The sequence below is a fragment of the Histomonas meleagridis genome (assembly GCF_020186115.1).
Source record: "Histomonas meleagridis strain 2922-C6/04-10x chromosome Unknown contig_163, whole genome shotgun sequence".
NCBI lineage: Eukaryota > Parabasalia > Tritrichomonadida > Dientamoebidae > Histomonas > Histomonas meleagridis.
The window spans coordinates 36,095-57,044 of NW_027150782.1; the positions used below are offsets into that span (position 1 = coordinate 36,095).

Below are 20,950 nucleotides of genomic sequence, written 5' to 3' on the forward strand. Positions count from 1 at the left end.
AAATGACACATGTGTCATGTTACTTCTAATTTTAGGAGCAAAAACAAAAGTGTTTAGAAATTTGATATAGTGATATTCAATGTATCAAGTATATCAGTATAAAATATTGGAAAGTTTAAACATAATTCGAGCCAAATAATATTAAATTCTTTCATTGACTTAAATAACTCTTATGACCATCTTTTGATTTTCATTTCTGTACTTACACTCTTTTCAAAACCACGTTATTCCTGGGTTCGAAAGTGCCTAAACTTATGTGTTGATCATGTACATTGCAATTGGAGTTCAGCTAACAGTATTGTTAAACTTTGCAAAAATATGTGTAAACTTCATAATTTGATATTTGTGTTGGGGTGCCCTAAATTTATGCTTTTGTTCGTTTCTTTGGTGTTTTCGGGGACAATTCCAATAGGGGCCACTCCAGAAACATGGCCAAAATATAAAAGACTAATTAACAAAGAAAAAAATACATTTCAATGTTTTGATCATTCAAAAATCATAAATTTAAGTCAAATAAACGATGGTATAGTTGATTGTCCAGATGGCTCAGACGAACCAGGAACTAATGCATATTCAATTGGTGAATTTTATTGCAAAAATGATGGATCAATACCAATGAAAATTCCAAAGTCTTTATTAGGTAACGGATTTTGTGATTGTTGTGATGGATCAGATGAATTTTATAATCCGAAGTCAAATTGTTCAAATATTTGTGAATCAATTGAAAAGGAAAGAAAGGAATTATTATCAAATATATCATCCATTTATTCACAAGGAATTTCAATCCACAACGAGTTTATTGAAAAAGGAAAACTAATGGTCGAACAGAATGCAATTAAACAAAAAACAATTATTGATGAAATGGATAATTTATTAGAAGAAAAGAACAAGATCAAACCATTAAACCCAGCTGGTGAAGAAGATGATATTTCGCTTTATAAGCGTATTTTTATATGGATATGGAAAATGACATTTCATGTACCAATAAATATTGATGATGAATTTTCATACAAAAGATACATTTATCCATTATATGATGAAAAGTCACTCCAAAAGGTTGATTCTATTAATGAAAAAATTGTTAAATTAGACAAAAAACTCCAGAAATACAAAGAAACACTCCAAGTCAAAGAAAAGGTCAAACCAGAGTTCCTAAAATTATACGGAAAATCTTATCAAACAGCTCATTACCAATTAGAATTCATGATCGAAATGATGTACAATTGGGTAACGATAGGAACTTTCAAAGAAATTAGAAATAATTCAATGGTTTACGAAAACGGTTATTCATGCAACGACACACACTTAACAAACGCAGTGTTAGACATAAAATGTTGGAATGAATCAAGACTTTTGGATGTAGAGAAAATTACAGAATGTGAATTTAGGGGAACTTTCGTATCACCAATAGTTTGTGATAATAATTCAATAAAATCATTGGAAAATTTATCACTCGAAGAATTGAAGGCTTTAGTCCCGCCTCCCGAAATCCCCATTTATCATTATTATGAGTATTAAATTTTATAATATTAAAATAAATATTGTATGCATATTAATTTTTTTTATGTTTAAATTGATTTTTGTTTCAATTGGATAAGAGAAAATTTAATATATCAAACTTGGGTTAAAAATTTTAATTAGTTATGAACTATTTTATTTCCTTGTAATTCTTCAATGAGAATTTGAATATTTTACATACTTTGCAATATCGAATAATCTAAAAAATCATCGCAAATTTTCGTGATGAAACAAAACGAAAGAATAATGGGAGATTACAGTCAAAATGAATTAGAAACACTGTTGTTAATTGAGCAAATGTTTTCTGACTTGTGTAAAGAAAATATTAAGCAAAAAGCAAAATCAGTTATGGATAAGCTTGATAGTGATTATCCATTATCTTCTATCATGAATATTGTACAAATAGTTTATACTTTATTTGTTATTAGACAACTTGACTTTTCTGAATTTATCAATTTTCTTAAAGAAATTGAAATAATAGAAGAAAATAACAAATTCAATATTAATAATATATTTAATATATTCTCACATTTTATTATCAAAGAATATACCCAAGAATCATATTATCTTATTGAAAATATGATTGAAGAAAAACTCCTTGAATCAAAACTTATTAAAAATATACAAAATTCATATTTTGCACATTATATGACTGAAAAACAAATTAAAGAAAAGCATTTTTTGAGATTTATGAAGAAAATCATTGAAAATTATGAAGAATTATCAAAGAATGATTGGGAACTTCATAAGAAGTTAATTAAAGAAGGAGTTAATCCGAATGAACTTGCGATAATAATTCGAAATGATGATATAGAAAAACTTCAAGAAATATCATCACAAACAAAATTTGATTATAATCAAACAATTGAACCATCACTTTATGAAAGATGTGACTTTATTAATAAAGATAATGTTACATTAATTGATTATGCAGCATTTTTTGGGTCAATAAAATGTTTTAAATATTTACTTATGAATGAAGCAAATATCGAAGAAACAGGTAAATATGCAGTTGCAGGTGGAAATGAAGAAATTATTCATTTATGTGAACAAAATCATTCAACATTTGAAGATGCATATGAAACAGCAATAGATTTTCATCGAAATGATATCTTTAAATATCTTTATGAAAATAAAATTGTTGAAAACTATAATTTAGAAGAACTTGGAAAAAAATGTGTTTCACATTATAATTACAAAATTTTATCTTTTTTAATTAAAGAAGGAATGAAAATTAATGTGAATATTATTGATGAATCGGCAAGAATTGGAAATATTTTCCTTATCAAATATTTTCATAAAGACAATCAACTCCCATTAGATATTTTAATTTCTTCTTCAATATCAGGAAATATTGAACTTGTAAAATATATTCTTGATCAAAAAGATATTAACATAAATGCTAATGATATTAATTTGTTTTATTTTATGTTTGTGCCAATAATTTAATGTTTTAAGATAATATTTGGAAATTATTCAAAAGATTTTGGACGGCACTTATGTATGCTTCAAAATATGGATATAATGAAATAGCTAAATTACTTATTCAGCAAGAAGGAATTGATATTAATGCTCAAAATATTTATTTTTGTTAGTTATTGTTGATTAAAATAATTTAATGTTTCAGAATAATTTTTGGAAATTATTTAAAAGATTTAGAAATTCACTTATGTTTGCATCTCAAAACGGCCATACAGAGATTACAAAGTTGCTTCTTGAACAAAATATAAATTATATCAATGTTAAAGATATTTTTTTATTTTGTTTTGTATTTGTTTTGATGATTTTATCCTGTTTCAAAGAATTTTTTGGAATTTATTAAAAATATTTAATACAGCACTCATTTATGCAGCTGAAAATGGAAATACTGATATAGTTCGAATTATACTTTTGCAAAAAGGAATTGATATCAATATTAAAAACATTTATTTGTAAAAAATCGAGTTTATTTCATTATTTTTTGGTTTCAAAATTATTTTTGGAAATTATTAAAATTATTTTTTACAGCACTTTATTATGCAACTAAAAATGACCACAATGAAATCGTGAATTTACTTCTTGGACAAAAATGAATTATTTGTTTTGTTTATTTTACAATCAATAAAGGTAAATTAACTTGTTAAAGAAAGAAAAACAACAACATGAAAAGGTTTAATAATTTTTCTTCTGTTTGATTTTAATTCGTTTTTGCATGAAATAATTGCTTAATACAAAATTGAATTTTTATATTTTTACATATTTAACCTTAGCAATTATTTTCAAAAAAATATAAATGATATTATTTATAAAAAATTGACTAAAATATGTAAGATATGGCTGAATAATGTACAAAAATATTTGAATACCATATTTGGGGCACCCTGCAACGATTGCAATTGACAAACTTTGTTTGGTCCAACCTTACACTCCGATGTCTCACAGAACAGAGATTGACGGATTCTCTGGACACCAATTTCATCCAGGCCATGGTATTATCTATATCCGTGAAGATAAGCATATGATGGCATTCGAATCTCGTAAAACATTCCGCATGTGGCAACGCAAGAGGAACCCAAGAAAGATCAGCTGGACTGAGCACTACCGCTTTGATCACAAGAAATCCAACACTGACCAAGTTGTAAAGAAGGGACGCGCTCAAAGATCAAAGAAGGTTACACGTGGATATGCTGGTGTTTCCGTTGACGCAAATGCCAAAGTTGCTACAACAGCTGTTAAGAGGCGTGTTCAACAAGTCAAGAAAGGAGGAAAGAAGTAAGTCAATAAAACTTACATTTTTAATACATTAATAATCATTAATTTTTCTTTTTTTATTTTGAAAGCCAGCAATTACGCATTTATTGGATTATCCTTTTTTTAACTAAAATTCAATAAAACATAACAGATGATTATAAACATTTATTAACAAATTGTTTTAATTGAACGCAATTGGATAGAAAAAGAAGTAAATAACCAATATAAATGTAAAAATCAAAAACAATTTGGACCAAAATTTACACTTTGTCTCTAAAAAGAGAATTCCAGCAGAAATTATCATCACAAGTTTTGACAGAGAAACTTTTACCAACAAATCATTAACCAAACAAGAAAGTGGAAGAAAAAGTATTAAAATTGATATAATAAAATAAGGTACACATGATATATTTGATCTATCACAAATCAACAGGACAATCGAGAAAATTAGTAACAAATATAATGCAAAATTATGTGGATGTATTATTAATTCTGCGATAATGAGCTTTGGATCAGGTTTTACATATTCCCATTTTGGCATACCAAAAACAAAAAACACTGAGAAAAGAAGTGCTCCACAAAAAATTGTTAATATAAAAAGAACAAAAATTATTCCGAAAAATCGAAGGAATTTAATAAATGGATGAAGATTGGAATCTTTTGATAAAGCTTTTTCTAATTGGAGAAGTATTATAAGAAGTATTGGTAATGATTCAATTCGAAGAGAAAATGAAAATACTGCAAATGTCCAACTAATAAATGTATTAAATATCCAAAATGGTCGAAACAATGAAAGTTTGGAATTCTTTTCAATAAAAATGATTGATAAAACTATAAATATCATTTGAAGAGCAGATGAAGGAGTCTTAGATATGAGAGCTATGGTTGGTTCATCAAAAAGAAGTAGTGTTGAGAATAAAAATGCTGTTTTAGATTTTCCATTTTTGGATAAAAAAATGTATATAAGTGTTGATAATATAGATAAGTGGAATACATGTATTAAGTTTAATTCTTTTAATGCTTTACAAATATAAATTTTTGGAAATTTAAAACAAATTGAATTAAAGATTGATGAAATTGGTTGTTCATACGTATAAGGAATAAAAACATAATTTGCTTGATAGAGGGATGTACCTTTAAAAATAAATAAAACAGTTTGAATTAATGAATAGCATAAAAAGCTTCCAATTATATCCAGAAATGAAATTTGTTTTATCTGAATCACCTTTGACTTCTCTTTTTTGCATGGACTTTTTTCAGAAAGCGGTGTCACTTCCCTTGAACTATGAGAGGAAGATGTGTAGCCAGGTGTTGGGGATCTCATTGTAAACGTGCATACCTGATTCAACCGTTAAATTTGGCGGCAAAATGAATCTTTTTTCTAATCGAATTTCATGAATTTTCAAAAAAAATCATCTTCACGTCTGGTTTTAGCTTTGCTTGCATTTAACAAATTTTGGCGAGAATATAAATTGAATTGAATTTTTTCAAATGAGATTCAAATTATCAAAATTTATGTGTTTATGGTAATTAGAAAACATTCAAGCAAATTATAACATTGTGAAGAATTGTCTTTAAGAATTTTAATTAAGATTTATGTGATTAATTTCAAGTTTTCATGGTCTTTCTTCAAACACCGGCAATTTTTATATCTATAAATATCTTACTTTGTTTTCATTAATTTTATATTTTTACAGTAAAACTTTTTTTAACATTATTTGTTATATTTTATATCCGAAATGAAAATTAAAATACTGAGTGTATTCTTGGGTGAAACGATTTTTATTTTTGTTTGGATGGAACCGAACACTTCAACCAAAATTGAAATGTTGATTTCTCCACTCAAAGAATCTGTTGGAGAGAAAGACCTGAAGGATGCAATTGAAAATATCGTAAATTCACCTTTTCCAAATTTTAATTATTTCTGTCATATATATGAGTCGATTCCTTTCATGCAAAAACCAATTTTTGGACTTTCTCCTCCACACATTAATTATAATTTTCGCATTCCTGGGCGGATCAATTTTAATCGAAAAAAATCGGAAATTATCGAAGATCCTTATGTCAATACGATCAAGAATTTTATTGAAACTCCTGGAGTTCCTATTACTTATAAAGATATTTTGCAATTAAACAGAAAAGAATGTATTTTTACTGATGAGCAAAAGCAAATCATTACTAATTTAAACGATTTCTCCTTAAACATAGAGCCACATAAATTATTTGCTGAAATTCATAATGAATTTACACAGGGCGTCATTAGCGAAGATGAACGTGATGGTTCTTACGTTAAAACAATATTTTCACCAGGATTTCCAATTTTCAGTGGCGCAACGCCACTTGAAATCCAAGTCACCAATAGAGAATGGGTTTGCTTTAACATCAACAATTGTGCAAGTGAGCCACGTAATTTTCCAGACTTTAATCACCTTTTAGATATCGAAGATGTAATTCATAAAACAGACGTTGAAATTGCAAGAAACAAAAATATATATCGTATGCTTTTATTTCATGGTCCAGATGTTCTGAACTCTACCTCTATGTTACTCGAAGAACTTGAGGCAATATATCCTAAAAAGAGCCACTTTATTCTCACTTTAATGAAGAAATTCCCACACGTCATCATTCCAAAAGTTCTCGATCGTCTTCGACAACGATACATGTCACTTTTTACACAAAAAGTGTTCGATTTAAAGAAAGACTTTTTAAAAATTAATTCTTTAACTCCTTTAACTCGTACTGACCCAAAAGCAAATGTGCCAACATTTCAAAACGCGGTAGTTGATAATTTTAGCAACATTAAATATTCCAAAAATTTTTTACATTTGATTCCAATGTTTGTTGATACTGCAACATCAAAAATATCTCCTCTTTTTGAAATGGATGAACAACATGCCAAAGTCATGCAAAATATAATGAAAGATTTACGCTCTAAATATCCTATACAGAAGTCGATAAGTTTTGATTATGCAGTTGCACTTATATCAGCGATACAATTTGTTCATCATATTAAATTATTAAAATTAGTTAATCCACAGAACTCAAAAAGTATTATGATTACTAAAGAAATAGGATTAACAAATCAAAAGACAAATGGAATGGAAAATATTGCAAATCTATTGGCTCAAATGGCCGGTAAAAAGACGAAAAGAAAAACAGTGATGACAATTGCAGGATTTAGTTTTGATCTTGATTACAAAAGATCTTCGAAAGTGTTTGATTATGGTTTTGCGTTTTTGAGGGCTTTAGATAATTGTGTAATCGATGAGGAAGAAGAAGATGAAACAGCGCCATTTTTTGATTGTTCGATCGAACAAGGAAAAATTTCGATTTCCATGAAATCAGATCAAAGTTGCGATTTTGTTGTAGATTTTTCGAGTTATGGTAAATGAATAAATGTTTGTTAGGAAAAAATTAGTGCAAAATTGTTTTGTTTAGTTATTCTTTTTTATGTACATTCTTTCGTATGCAATAAATATGTTAAGAACGATTAGGATGCAAAAGAAGGTTCCAATGAGGGCTCTGTAAGACAATGGCTTCATGGATTTGACAATTTTGCCTCTTACGATTGAATACTTATCCGAAAATTCAATGGCTTGCATCAAAACATCTGACTTAATTTCTTGATACTTCTTCATTGCTTTAATCTCTTCAAGAGTTTTGATGTTGTTTTCTTGAATCAATTGGTCTAATTCATCAATGAGATTATAAGCTACTTCTTCATCACTATCTGGAGCAATGCAGACACCCTTGAATTCCTTTGCACTGTCAATACATTGTTTCTTACCTTTACTACATATTGCATTGACTGGGCATTTAACGCAATCCGGATCAAAAACATCAGTATCGCAATAATAAACTGGATAAAGATATCCTAAAGCAACAATGAATGTGAATAATAAGACAATGATTTGTGTGAATAGTGAAAATACAATTTTCTTTAAGATAAATGTTTGTTTTGGTTTTGCCTTTTGTTCTTTTTTGGATGACATTGAAGGTGTTGGCTCTCTGGAAGTACTTGCTGATGAAGTTGAGCTAAAAATCGAGGAACTCATCAAGCTTATTGATTGATTGAAATTTAACGTCTCCTTAGATAATTGGCGCGCTTTTTTATTTGAATTTAAACAATGTAAACTATAGAAAATACAAGGCTTCAAAAAAAGAAGGTGATCACTCAAAAGAATCCTTAGATTAACAAAAAACAAAAGGTTTTTAGGAAAGCAATAAGCCATTTGAAGCTTACAGATACAATAAACAAAAAATTTGATTATTTTATGTTAATTAATAATTAATAATTAATATATTTGTCAAATATTAATTACTATTAACTTAACTTTCTCACCTTGGTTATAGCATGTAAGATATTCTAAGTTTGAAGAACCACAAATTTTTTTTCAAGATTACAAATTATTTGTGTTTAAATTGAATAAAAAGAATGTTGATCCCTCGCATATGAGTAAGCAAGCCTACTCAGACAACGAAAGAGCCTTTATCCCTGAATTGTAACATCCGGCCAAACGAAAGGACGACATGACTCATTCAGGATATTGGCCATGCATTTGGGGCACCCCGAATTATTTTTAAACAAGAAAAAAAGAAACATACTTTTGTTTTTACAAAGCATATAAATCTTTCACTAACACCCAATTTCTAAGTCAATTAAAAACTTTGAGTATTGTGACATTGGAAAATCACGAGTTATTCTCATTGCATAAAGCATTATTTCACTATCATTTGACAATAACTGTGTCACTTTATCTTCATCCTTTATTGCCAAGAAGCAAGCAAGTGCCCATTGTTTGATTCCTACAATCAAAAACGATCTTCCCAAAAGTGACATCGTATTAACTTTTTCAATATTCCAAACGACCATTTCGGATTCAATCATTTCCAAGCAAACCGAAATACCACTTTTTGAGAGGAACTGAAATGATGTTTGCAACGCGTCGCACAAGTTAAAATCAGCGAACTTACAAAACAGATAAGCTCTAATAATTTTATATGATTCAATACACTTCGTACAAATGAATTTCTTGAATCTTTCTTCTTTAGCCTTGAGATAACTTTTGAATTTTTCGATCAACTCCAAAAAGTTTGATGCTTCGACATTTAATAAAATTCTCGATTGAACACTTGGCTTAATCTTATCGAAAAATGGAACGAAGTCGAAATTCGAAAGGTTTACTATTTGTTCCTCATTTAACAGGTTAATAAAATCGGGAATTATACTTTGATCGATTTGTTGTAATGCGAAAATGAAATTTTGGAATTTGTTTTCGTTTTTAATTTTCAACATAAAATCGGAAAACAAATCGACGAAATTTTGGTCATTATGAATATTTTCCAAATAATTAACATATGACTCTTCCGCCTCATTAATTTCTAATGGTTTTATCTCAACTTTACCAATGTTAAAAACGTTTGGATTTAAATGATTTGGAATCCGAATTAAATATGTTTCATATGACCATAACGAATAACATTTTCCGACATTTATAACTTCGTTTTGATCTAATGAATATGATTCGATAGAACAATCTTTATTATAACTTAATAATGATAAAGGCGAGTTATTCACCCAAAGTTTTTTACAGTTATTAAAAATAATTTTTGGATTTGTTTTATCATAAATTACCACATTTCGATTTGGTAAATATAAATAAATTACATCATTTGAAAGTATAAATGCTTTTAATATCGAATATTTTAATGCAATATTAGAGATCTCAACTTTAAAATCACCGATTTTTATAATATTTTTACTTTTATTTTTATCGGTTATATCAAAATCAAAAATTTCGATTTTATTATTATTATTTAAAATTAATTTTGTCTCATTACAATGCATAAATATCGGGTTAATATCAAGTTTATACTCGCCTAAACTTTCTAACTCATAAGAAAATAATCTCAAAACATTTTTCTCAGATATTATCGCTATGATGTCACTTATACATATAATAAAATCAACAGTAATAAACTCATTATAAAAAAGTGATTGTTTTGTAACAATTGAAATTCCTTTTTTCCCAACAATACAAATTTCATCATGTGAACCAACTAAAATGTTTTTAATTGGAAAGATTTCATCTGGAATTTGTTTAACTCCGAAATGATTTTCATATTGCGGAATTTCGCATATCATTTTTTGATTTATAATGTTATATACAAATGATGAACTATATATAAATGGCGGAATAAGTTTAACAAAATTAATATATTTAACGGATTTGGAAGAATTAAGAAATATAAAACGTTTCGTTATTTCATTATAGACAAATGAAATTATTTCTTTTGCAGTTTCATATTTAAAATCGTATTTTTGATGTAAAAAATATGAATAATAAAATATTTGTCCATCTTGATCAATGGAAATGATGGAATTACCATACTCACCATATGAAATAGCAGTGGTGTTGGGTAAACTCATGATTTTTCTTAAATTTTTGGATTTTGGATTATATGTTATTATATCACCATTGAATGTAGAAAGTAAAAAATGGTCTTCATACACATTGGTAAGTGCAACATTTTCAAGTTTAAGCGTTTCGTGCGTTTGTATTCGAGAATTTTTGATTTCAATAATATGAGGAACACCATCTTGTAAAAATAGAATATGATTATTTTTATCTGCTACTGCATTTTTGGTAAATTGAGATTTGCAGTTTATTTGAGTAGAAGAAACTTGTTTGAATTCTGAATTAAAAAGTGTGATTTTTGGTCCAATTGAACAAATTGCTATAAATTCACCGAAAGAAAAAACATCTGTTATCAGTGTCTTAAGAGATGTAATTTTTGGTTCACCAATAAAAGAATTTAAAAATTGAATTCTAAAAACATTACCTGTAACTGTTCCAAAATATATATGATCTCCATGCCAATGAATCCAATGATTTTGTCCATATGAATTTATGCTATCTTGATCTCTTTGGAATTTATCTAAAAAAGAAAATTGTGAATCAAATGCATTATAAACAAAAACAGTATCTGTTGTAATACCTGCTAAATATTCTTGTGTTGGACTTAAAATGATTTTAAAAGGCTTATCTTCAATATATGAATCATGAACAAGAAAAGGAAACATGTTTCTTCTTCTCCAAAAATGACGTTTTAATCCATAAAAAATTGTATGGAATTGTCCAAAAATGAGACGTTAGAAACCTAACGTGTAAAATGGAAACAACACAAAAACAAGAGGAAAATGGACTACCAAAATCATTTTCATCATATCCACCAATTGCAAATCCTTCAATTCCACGATTAATAGATTTGTCACTCAAAACAATTATAGAAAATTTTGATAAATGTTCAGAACTCCATCTTATCCCAAAAAAATATCAAGCAAGAGTTCTCCGTGAAATAAGCACCAACCTTCCACTCAACACATCTGTCATGACAATACCAGATGGAATTTATTGGAAACGACTTACACAAGAAAAATTCCCACATATTCCAATTGATCCTGCTCGTAAAAAATGGAAGCGTTTTTATTTAGAAAATTATGCCAAGCTTAAACTTGAAAGTGCAACTGATAAAAATATTGATTCAATTTTTAACGAACTTAAAGTAATTAGTCCATATATACGTTCACTTCGTCTTGAGCGTTCTCCGTGTAAAGTTAGTATTTTTAAACTTTTCAATGTTTTTCGAGGTCTTAAATCTCTTAAGCTTACATATGGTGAACCACGTCGAAACTTTGCTCAATATGAAGAATTTGATCAATTTGATGTGAAAGCAGAACATAGTACAACACTTCAAGATTGTCAAATCTTATGTACAGATTTCCAGTCACTTGGCGATATTTGCACGTTAGAACGACTTGACATGTCTGACAATTCATTAAATGATCAATCGATACTTCGTATCGCAAAAGGACTTTATAATAATATCAATACTCTTACAACATTAATCTTCTCACATAATGAAATCGGTGATAAAGGAGCACATGCAATAGCATCTGTAATGTTAACATCGCCAATTTATAAATTTAATTTATCGGATAATTTAATAACTCCAAAAGGAATCGAAAAAATTTGTGATTGTGCAAAACGTTGTACCACGCTTCAGAAACTTAACTTGAGTTCAAACCAAATCGGTGATATGGGCATTGGCTTTATATCCGATTTAATTGAGAATACTTCAAGTATCGCGAAAATTGATATTTCGGGAAATCGAATTTCGAATTTTGAATCGTTTACAAACGCTTTGAATAAAAATAAATCATTGAAAGTTGTTATCATTGCTGCAAACCCAATAAATGATAATGACTATGATAAAATTAAAGAAATAGCCGAGCAAAGTCAAACATTAGAAAGATTGGATATGAGGAGATACGAATTACCGAAGGAAAGCTTCGAAATAAAAACTTCTGAAACATCAGAATCGCCATTGCTAAGGTTTAAGTAGTTCTGTTAGTATGTAAAAATATATGTTTTTAAGACACAAGTAAAAAAACATCGAAAAATATTATTTTATTATTTTACTTTTTCTTTATATTTTAATTTAAAAAATTATAATATGCATAATCAGAAAACTTTTTAATATTGTTGAATTAAGAAATTTATTACTTCTTTTTAATACATAATTACGTTATTTTGGAAATGTATCACTAATTTTGATAAAATTTAAGTTTTCATTTTAATAATATTGAACTAAATTAAATATTAATGGAAAATTCAAAAATCAAACATTAAATATCATTTAATTTTTTAGAAATAACAAAAACACATACATACAAATACTTTTACCATTTCATTGCGGAGCCTCAAAAGTTGGTTCCGGGCTATATGTAGGGAATTCTACGAAACAAGGCGAGAATGTACTTGTGCACACGATACCGAAACCATTTTCATTTTCACATTGTCTCATTGTAGTTATCATGAAAGAGTCACTAATTTCGTCGGGGAATATTGGAATTGCGTTTGCGTCAGCGAATTCGTATAATTGTCTCACGACCATAGTGAGCAACAAATCGATGTTTTGAAGTTGTGAGTTTTCATGGAACAACGATTTAATTTCTTGTTTATTTTTTAATCTTTTCACAACTTCGATGAGTTTCATGCCGAGTTCAGAAGTTTGTTCTTCATTTAATATTAAGTTTTCTTGGATAATGTTTATGTTTAATGGGTTATCATTAGTGTTTTCACATTCGTATGAAATCATTCGTGAAATTTCACTAAGATATATTATGGAATAAATATGTTTTTCATCTACAACATATATACATTGTTGTGTTTCAACATTAATTAAATCCGAAAGAATTTTTAATGATTTTATTATTTGATTTCTTTGTTCCTCTTCAAAATATAGAGATGCAAAATAATGGACAAATGAAAATGATATTAGTGATATTTCACGTGTATTAAAATTAATGTTTCGTGTGCCTGGAAGTTGATAATGAAATCCAATGTTCTCATGACGAATTAATCTTCGTAATGAAAATCGATATTCTGGATTAGTTGGTGATAATTTGGACATTTGATATGTTAAAATTTCAGAATATAACTTTTGCGTTTCTTCATATTTTTGTCCAAGACTTGAAATAAAAATGGGTATATAATCTGTCACTTTTGTATCGATGCGAAAAGTGCCAATGAGAGAATTAAACGAAAGTTCATCATCAACTGGAATCTCACCAACAGCAAGCTTATGAATCATACGTCGAAGGCCATGCATCTTGGTTTCAAGTATTTCTCTTGTTACAGCTTTGTAATTTGTAAATACGTTTGCATTAGACTCGCTTTGAAAAAATTGCTGATAAACAGAAGAGGTGTCATCACTATGTATAAACTCAGGGCATAGGATAAGTTCATGTGGAAATCGAGAAGGATGTAAATCGCTGAAATTTTCTATTTCCCCAATTTGTTGAATAATTTCTGGTTTACAAAATGGAGCTAACCACTCTTTGGCAATGTCATATGTAATAAGTCCAGATGCAAGACATGTTAAACATTTTGAAACTGTTTTGGATATTTGCGATGAAGTTATTGAGCTTGTAATGTCAAGTATAATAGAAATAGCTTTGTCTTCATTCGGGTTAATTGGAGTTTCTTTCTTTTGAGAATAAAAAGAACTACAATTTATTGATGATAAAAATGCTGGTAATAATTGAATTAAATCTGAACGTGTATCATTGTTTGTAAATTCTAAAATTAGCTTAATGAAATTTTCATTTGATATTTTCTTGGTTATATAAAGTGAAAGATAACGCAAAAATAATACAAATTGATTAACACTTAAAATTGATTTTGCATGTTTAATATAATTGTTAAAGATGAGCCTAAAATCTGGTTTTTCAAACATGTGTCGGGGATACATCTGTGTGAAATTAGAAGAAATAATTAAACATTCTTGAGTAGACATTACTGATGGTTCTCCATCAAGAACACAACATAAAAAACTTGATAAATCGAAATGATTTTTAACGTTGGATTTAATTTGGTTAACAGCATAAAAGTAGTTGTGGGATTTCATGATATAAAAAAGTGATCAGAGATGGAAATAAATTGGTGAACGTTTAGATTTTTTACAAGGTGCATGAAATCATTCAAATCTAATGAAAAAGCAATAGAGTATAGAAATTTATGACCAACCATCAAACGTAAACGATTCAAAAAGTTTCTTGTTTTCATCAACCTGCAAACAAGTCATTATTATCTACTTGTGACACTAGAAAAAATAGTATCAAATTTAAACCCAGAAAACATTAAATTTTCGGTTGAACAAACGATAAAAATGTTCAATGAAAATAATTAATATTTTTTCAATTCAACAACATTGTTTTTAAAATTTATTTTGAATATTTAATAAAATTTCATAATAACATTTGGAAATTATTCAAATTATTTCACACATCACTTACAATAGCAATTAAATAAGAAATACAGAAATTGCTAAATTACTTATTCAAATTGATGAAACAAATGTTAATATAAAACTTTTTTATTAAATGATCACATATCTATTTAAATAATTTACAAGTATCCCCGAAGTGCAATAGTACTTGAATTAATCTTCAAATATTTCCAAAATGATCCAAAATAATAATATAATAATAAATAATTTTTAAATGAAACATATTTCAAGACTGTTTTTTGAAGATTATTTGCAAATCAAATTTATATTGATATTCAGACAATAAAAATGAACAATTTGCTAAAATACATTCAAAATACATTAAAAACATTTAAAGTCAATGTATCGTTTGTCCCAAGATATTTCAAGAATATGTATATCATCAGAAACTATTCTATTGAATATAAATTATTAAACAGGTTAAATAAGTACATCATAAAGGCACAACAAAAACTATCACATTACCAATTTTTTCATTAAATTCATAAATTCAAAAAAATCGAGATTTCATATAATTGTTTGAAATAAATAACAAATCACGATTCTATGATAAAATTTCGATATTTTCATTTTTCAACAAACCATGAATCATTTAATTTGGCTTTGTACATATTACAACGACAAAAAACAAATAAACAACGTATCTTTTTGAAAGAAGGGTAAAATTTTGATAATATTTACCATCATTCAAATTCGCTCCTATCGTCATTTTTCGTCGCTGCTATCGTTCGATATAAACCATTCAAAAATCGATTTTCGTCACTTTTTAAAATGAAAAAATAAATTTATTTCGTGCTAATCATAATATAATTCTTAGATTTATATTGATCATAGATGCAACTATGTATGTATATTATATATTCATGATATCAAGATCGAAGAATGATCGCTATATACGAATTGAAGAAATCGAAAGTCAATTTAATTTGAATACGTTTATTTTGTAAAATATGGAAAAACATTTTTGAATGGAAGAAGGCAAACAGAACATTTCAATTGTTGGGAGTTTCTGTTCTGGGAAATCAACCATTATTGTAAGATGTGCGTCATATTTTGGGGATACTCTTTCTGACCCTGATCAATCCATTGAGTATCACACTTCTACAATATATTATACTATAAATACAACTGTTAAAGGAAAGCCTTTCCAAGTAAATATGAATGAAGTTTCAGGGAACCTTGCATATGAGTATACTGGACTTCGTTCGTTCACATATCGAAACTCATCAGTTTACATAATTTGTTTTTCTTTAATTTCACCAGCTTCATTTGAAAAAGCACACAAAAAATGGTTTAAGGATATTCAGGAACATGGCCCAAAACACCCTATAATTTTAATTGGAACCCGAAAAGATATCCGCGGATGAACTTCTAAGATCACCAGAAAAAGTACAATCAGTAGTGGATAAAATTGAAGATTATCCTATGTTTTATCCAGAAAAAAATCCAACACCAATTCTTCCATCACAAGGTGAAGAACTAAAACATGTAATTGGAGCGCGATATTATTTTGAGAGTTCCAAATTTGATCAGCCCTGTAAATTCAAGGAAATTTTTGATGCAATATATGAGTGTTTTGAGGGTAAACAGAAAATTCCAAAAAATTCATCAAACCCAAACAAATGCGAAATAATGTGATCACTTTTGTTTTGAATTATTTAGTAAACAAAAAGAGAAAATATTAAATTTTTGCTAATGTTTAAGTTAAGTAATTTAACACATATTTATTCATTTTATGTTTGAAACATTTTATAAATAAGTTATAAATAAATTTTAAAAACAATTGTCTCTATTTTTTGGAATTTGGATAATCAATTTGAATTAAAAATAAAAAAAAAATGTTTTGATTTAGTAAAATTGTTGGAATCAAAATAATTATATCTGAATTTTCCAAGCAATTTTACAATTAGAGGGGTATTGTTTCAATAATTTTCTTTATTGAATATATATTCTTGAAGAGTATTATTTTAATCATTTGGAAAATTTCTTTGAAAAGATTTGATACATTGAATGTTACACTAAATTTATAATTATACCCGCAGATATCCGAAAAATATATGTTAACCCATTTTAAATAATATTTTTATTATTAGTATATATCCTCATTTTCAGGATAAAAATATGAATAAAGGCCTTTAAGTACATTTAAAGTACCAAATGTTTCATTAATATACGAAGAATTTGTAAAGATTGTTGTGCCGATATCCAATAATGCATTTCTTCCAACCTTTGGTTCAATATTTCCAAAACAATAAATACACTTCAGTGAAGAACATTGATAAAAAGCATAATCATATATGAATAGATTTGATCTCCCAATGCAGAGTGTTTTTAAATTATTACACCCTTGAAAAGCATACATAGAGATTTTATTTACAGAATTTGGAATTAATATTTCTAACAAATTAATACACCTTTTAAAAGAATAATAATCTATAATAATTAGCTTTTGATTCATTTGAATATTTTTAATGAAGCAACAGTCAAGAAATGAACTTAAAAATGTAAGTTTAATGTTTTCCGGGAAAGTATAATTTTCTATTAATTTTCCTTCAGGAATACTAACAATTTTTGTAATTTTTTTATTATCAAGAATTCCATCATTTTCATAATTTGAAAAAAATTGATTAGACTTACTTACATTAATACAAATACTCCATCATCAATCAACGATACTGGATCACGTATGGTAAATACTTTCAAGTATGAACAGTTTTTAAATGCACCCATAAAAATTTCTTTAATTGAACGAGGAATTTCGATTTTTGTTAGATGTGTACAATCTGCAAATATATTCGCTTGTATTTTATCCAGACCATCACTTAGTGTAACTGATATTAAGAAGGAACATCCCATAAAAGATCCCATATTCAATATATTTATTGAATTTGGTCATGAAATTTTAGTAAGAGATATACAAGCTTGGAATGCAAAGTCACCAATTTTCTTTAGTCCTATATTTAATTTAATATTTGCTAATCTATAACAAGAACCAAATGCATGATCATCAATTACCTTTGTTGAATTAGAAAATGTAATATTTACCAATGAAACGCAAAGTTGAAAAGCCAAGCTGTACAAAAAAGGAATGAAATTGTGAATTTTCTGAAAAGCTCTTTATAATGAGAATGTAATCTAACCAAAATAAAATAAAAATAAATGTTTTATCATTGATGCGACGATTATTTTTGAAAATTATTATAAATTTAGATACTTTTTATTATAAATTTATTCATTTGCCGATACATGTATCTGTTCAAATGTTAACAGTTTAAACCGATACAACTGGATGGGGGATTATAAAAAAAATTCTCACCCAGAAAGGTGTAAAGAATATTTCAAACCATCTTTAAATCAAAACCCATCGAGCAAAAATTCTGAAAATTTTAATGCTCTTCATTTTACTGCTGAATTAAATTGTTTTAATGACACATTCTTATCAGGAAACATCCAATGGATCAGAAACGCAATCAAAACTCTTGTTAAATATTCACGCCAAGATGACATTCAAATTAAAATCGAAATATCTCAATCAAAAGCTTTTCAAACTCTTTCTCATTTACAGACAAACCAACTATCTCTTGGATATGTTAACATCCTTTTCAACATAACGCATAACTCACCACATATTGTTTTTTTAATTTTTCAACAAAATTTTTTTGTACCATTTTATCAATCTCTTCTAATTGACGATGACCGAATATTTTCAATATCTCTCAAGGCGCTTAAAAACATTATCAAAACCTCTAATTTTTCTCGTATTGCACTTGTTGTTACTGGGTTATTTTCAATCATTAAAAAAATTCTTATGAAAAAGAATCGAAGCGTTCATAACATTCGTATGTTATCTCAAGTCACCGATCTTCTGATTAGTGGCATTATGAGCAACACATCTAATGCAACAGAATATGACGATGACACTTCAATCATCAAAATGCTTAAGAACGATCAAATTGATCAGAAAACAGTATTTTCACTAGTTAACAAAAAGTGCACACTGAATGCCGATAGCGATTTATTTTATATTCTAATTTTTTATTCAAGTTACAATGATAGTGTTGTTAAAACCAATGGAATCAAATCATTGACAAGGTTATCAAATGATTTCCAAAACGCAGATCTTATATTCAATCGAACATTTTTATTTGAACAATGCAAAAACTTTTGCAGCAGAGGATCGCCCGAACTCCAATCAGCGACATTCCTTCTCCTTAGTAACATTGTATTTATGCTTGGTAACATAGCGAATGTACGATTTGTTTCTTCAGGACTTTTGGAATTCATTGCCCCGTTTTGTCTAAGCGAAATTACATCTGTTTCACTTGCAGCGATGAAATGTATCTCAAATTACATTCCTTTTAACATCGATAAAATATGGTACATATTCACTGATGAATTTGTTAAGTTGTTCTTCGTGAAACTCGTGAATGGAACATACAGTGAACGAGAAGAGGCGTTGTGGATCATATTGAACATCTCCATCATTGAGCCTTCGTTTTTGTCCATCTTCGAAAATGAGAACAATTTGGTGGCGATTTTGGACTTCTTGGAGATACAATCAGAGGAAACTGTGGTAATGACATTGGAGGCGCTGAGGAGAGCAGCGCTGAAGGAAACGAAAGTAAAAAATTTGCTGTTGCAGATCGGAGGAGAGAACATATTACATAACTTGGCGTTGAATCAAAGTAAAGGCGTGAGTGAAACTGCGCTCTTACTGTTAAATGCGCTTTCTATTGAGTAAATGTTTGTAATTTTTATGTGGAATTACTTCTTGAAGAATTAGTTGACAGCCGATAGAGAATTCAAAGCAGTAAACCGTATAATTGTTCTGAAAATCAATTATCGTTAATAGAATTTTCTATCGTTTCATATATTTTAATATGGCAACAAACACATAAAAATAGTTATCAATAAAAGTTTGGTTATCCTACATCACTTGTTTCAGATGAAAATGAATCGCTTTCTGAGCTCAATTTATGAGAAATTAAATTGTTATTTCCATTTGCCATATCAAGTAAACTTTGTAACGTTTCTTGTAATTGGACGTCAGAACACGAATCAAATTCATCTGAATCAAACTCATCGCTCTTTGATGGCTCATTATCAAAGAGCGACAAGCACGGCATAAAACTTAACTTCACTGTTGATTTTTTGCTTTTATCCACTACGACATCAACAATGCATTCATTATGAAGACATAATTTTGATTTTTGTTTCTTCTTATTTAAAAGTTCGGCCGCTTTAATGTTTTTATCCTTTTCTTCCTTAGGAATTTCGAATTCTTGTTTTTCTTTCGATATTTCTAATTTTGTTGGATTTGTTCCAACACTTACAGATGATAACTTTACTTGTTTGCTAGGAGGAATCCATCCGTTAGCGCGTGCTTTAGATTTCCAATCAAATTCATAATTTGGTGGCTTCCATCCTAACCTCATTGCGGTGTTTACCCATGTGTAATCACTTTTCTCTTTACTTGTTTTATTTCTTTGGATTTGCTTTGAATATTTTTGTTGCTTCACTACTTTATCATTTGTTTCCTTAATAAAAGTAGGAAATTTATTACAATCAAATGTGTAATGGCTGGATGATGAGCTAAGTTGATAATTTGTAATTGGCGTATTAATGTTTTGCGTGGGAATTGAAGTTTTGTTATTTTGGAAAAGTTTTTCATGTATTGGAAACCCAAGTGCAATAGTTACAATTATGCTTCCTGATTTGGTGTTGCTTGAAAGATTAAGTAATGAGATGCTTGAATTCCGATATAAGAAGGAAAGTGTGCGGCCATTAACTTGAACAACTTCGCTGATAGATAGCGGCAAAAGTGCAACACAAATAATTTTGGAGGAAC

General features: G+C 28.1%; 4 protein-coding genes across 4 annotated transcripts; 2 read left to right on the forward strand and 2 right to left on the reverse strand.

The window, feature by feature from the left end:
* Positions 1-3,928: 3,928 nt before the first annotated feature.
* On the forward strand, positions 3,929-4,273 carry GO595_002290 (60S ribosomal protein L24; the record flags this gene model as incomplete). The annotated part of the gene is made up of 1 exon (XM_067915183.1): positions 3,929-4,273. One exon carries the CDS (start codon positions 3,929-3,931, stop codon positions 4,271-4,273), a length of 345 nt encoding a protein of 114 aa, XP_067777528.1.
* Positions 4,274-7,682: 3,409 nt separating this feature from the next.
* Positions 7,683-8,303, reverse strand: GO595_002291 (uncharacterized protein; the record flags this gene model as incomplete). The annotated part of the gene is made up of 1 exon (XM_067915184.1): positions 7,683-8,303. One exon carries the CDS (start codon positions 8,301-8,303, stop codon positions 7,683-7,685), a length of 621 nt encoding a protein of 206 aa, XP_067777529.1.
* Positions 8,304-11,421: 3,118 nt separating this feature from the next.
* On the forward strand, positions 11,422-12,654 carry GO595_002292 (Leucine Rich Repeat family protein; the record flags this gene model as incomplete). Its single annotated transcript, XM_067915185.1, has 1 exon — positions 11,422-12,654. The coding sequence occupies one exon, from the start codon at positions 11,422-11,424 to the stop codon at positions 12,652-12,654; it is 1,233 nt and encodes a 410-aa protein (XP_067777530.1).
* Positions 12,655-20,024: 7,370 nt separating this feature from the next.
* GO595_002293 (uncharacterized protein) lies at positions 20,025-20,537 on the reverse strand (the record flags this gene model as incomplete). Its single annotated transcript, XM_067915186.1, has 1 exon — positions 20,025-20,537. One exon carries the CDS (start codon positions 20,535-20,537, stop codon positions 20,025-20,027), a length of 513 nt encoding a protein of 170 aa, XP_067777531.1.
* Positions 20,538-20,950: the final 413 nt, after the last annotated feature.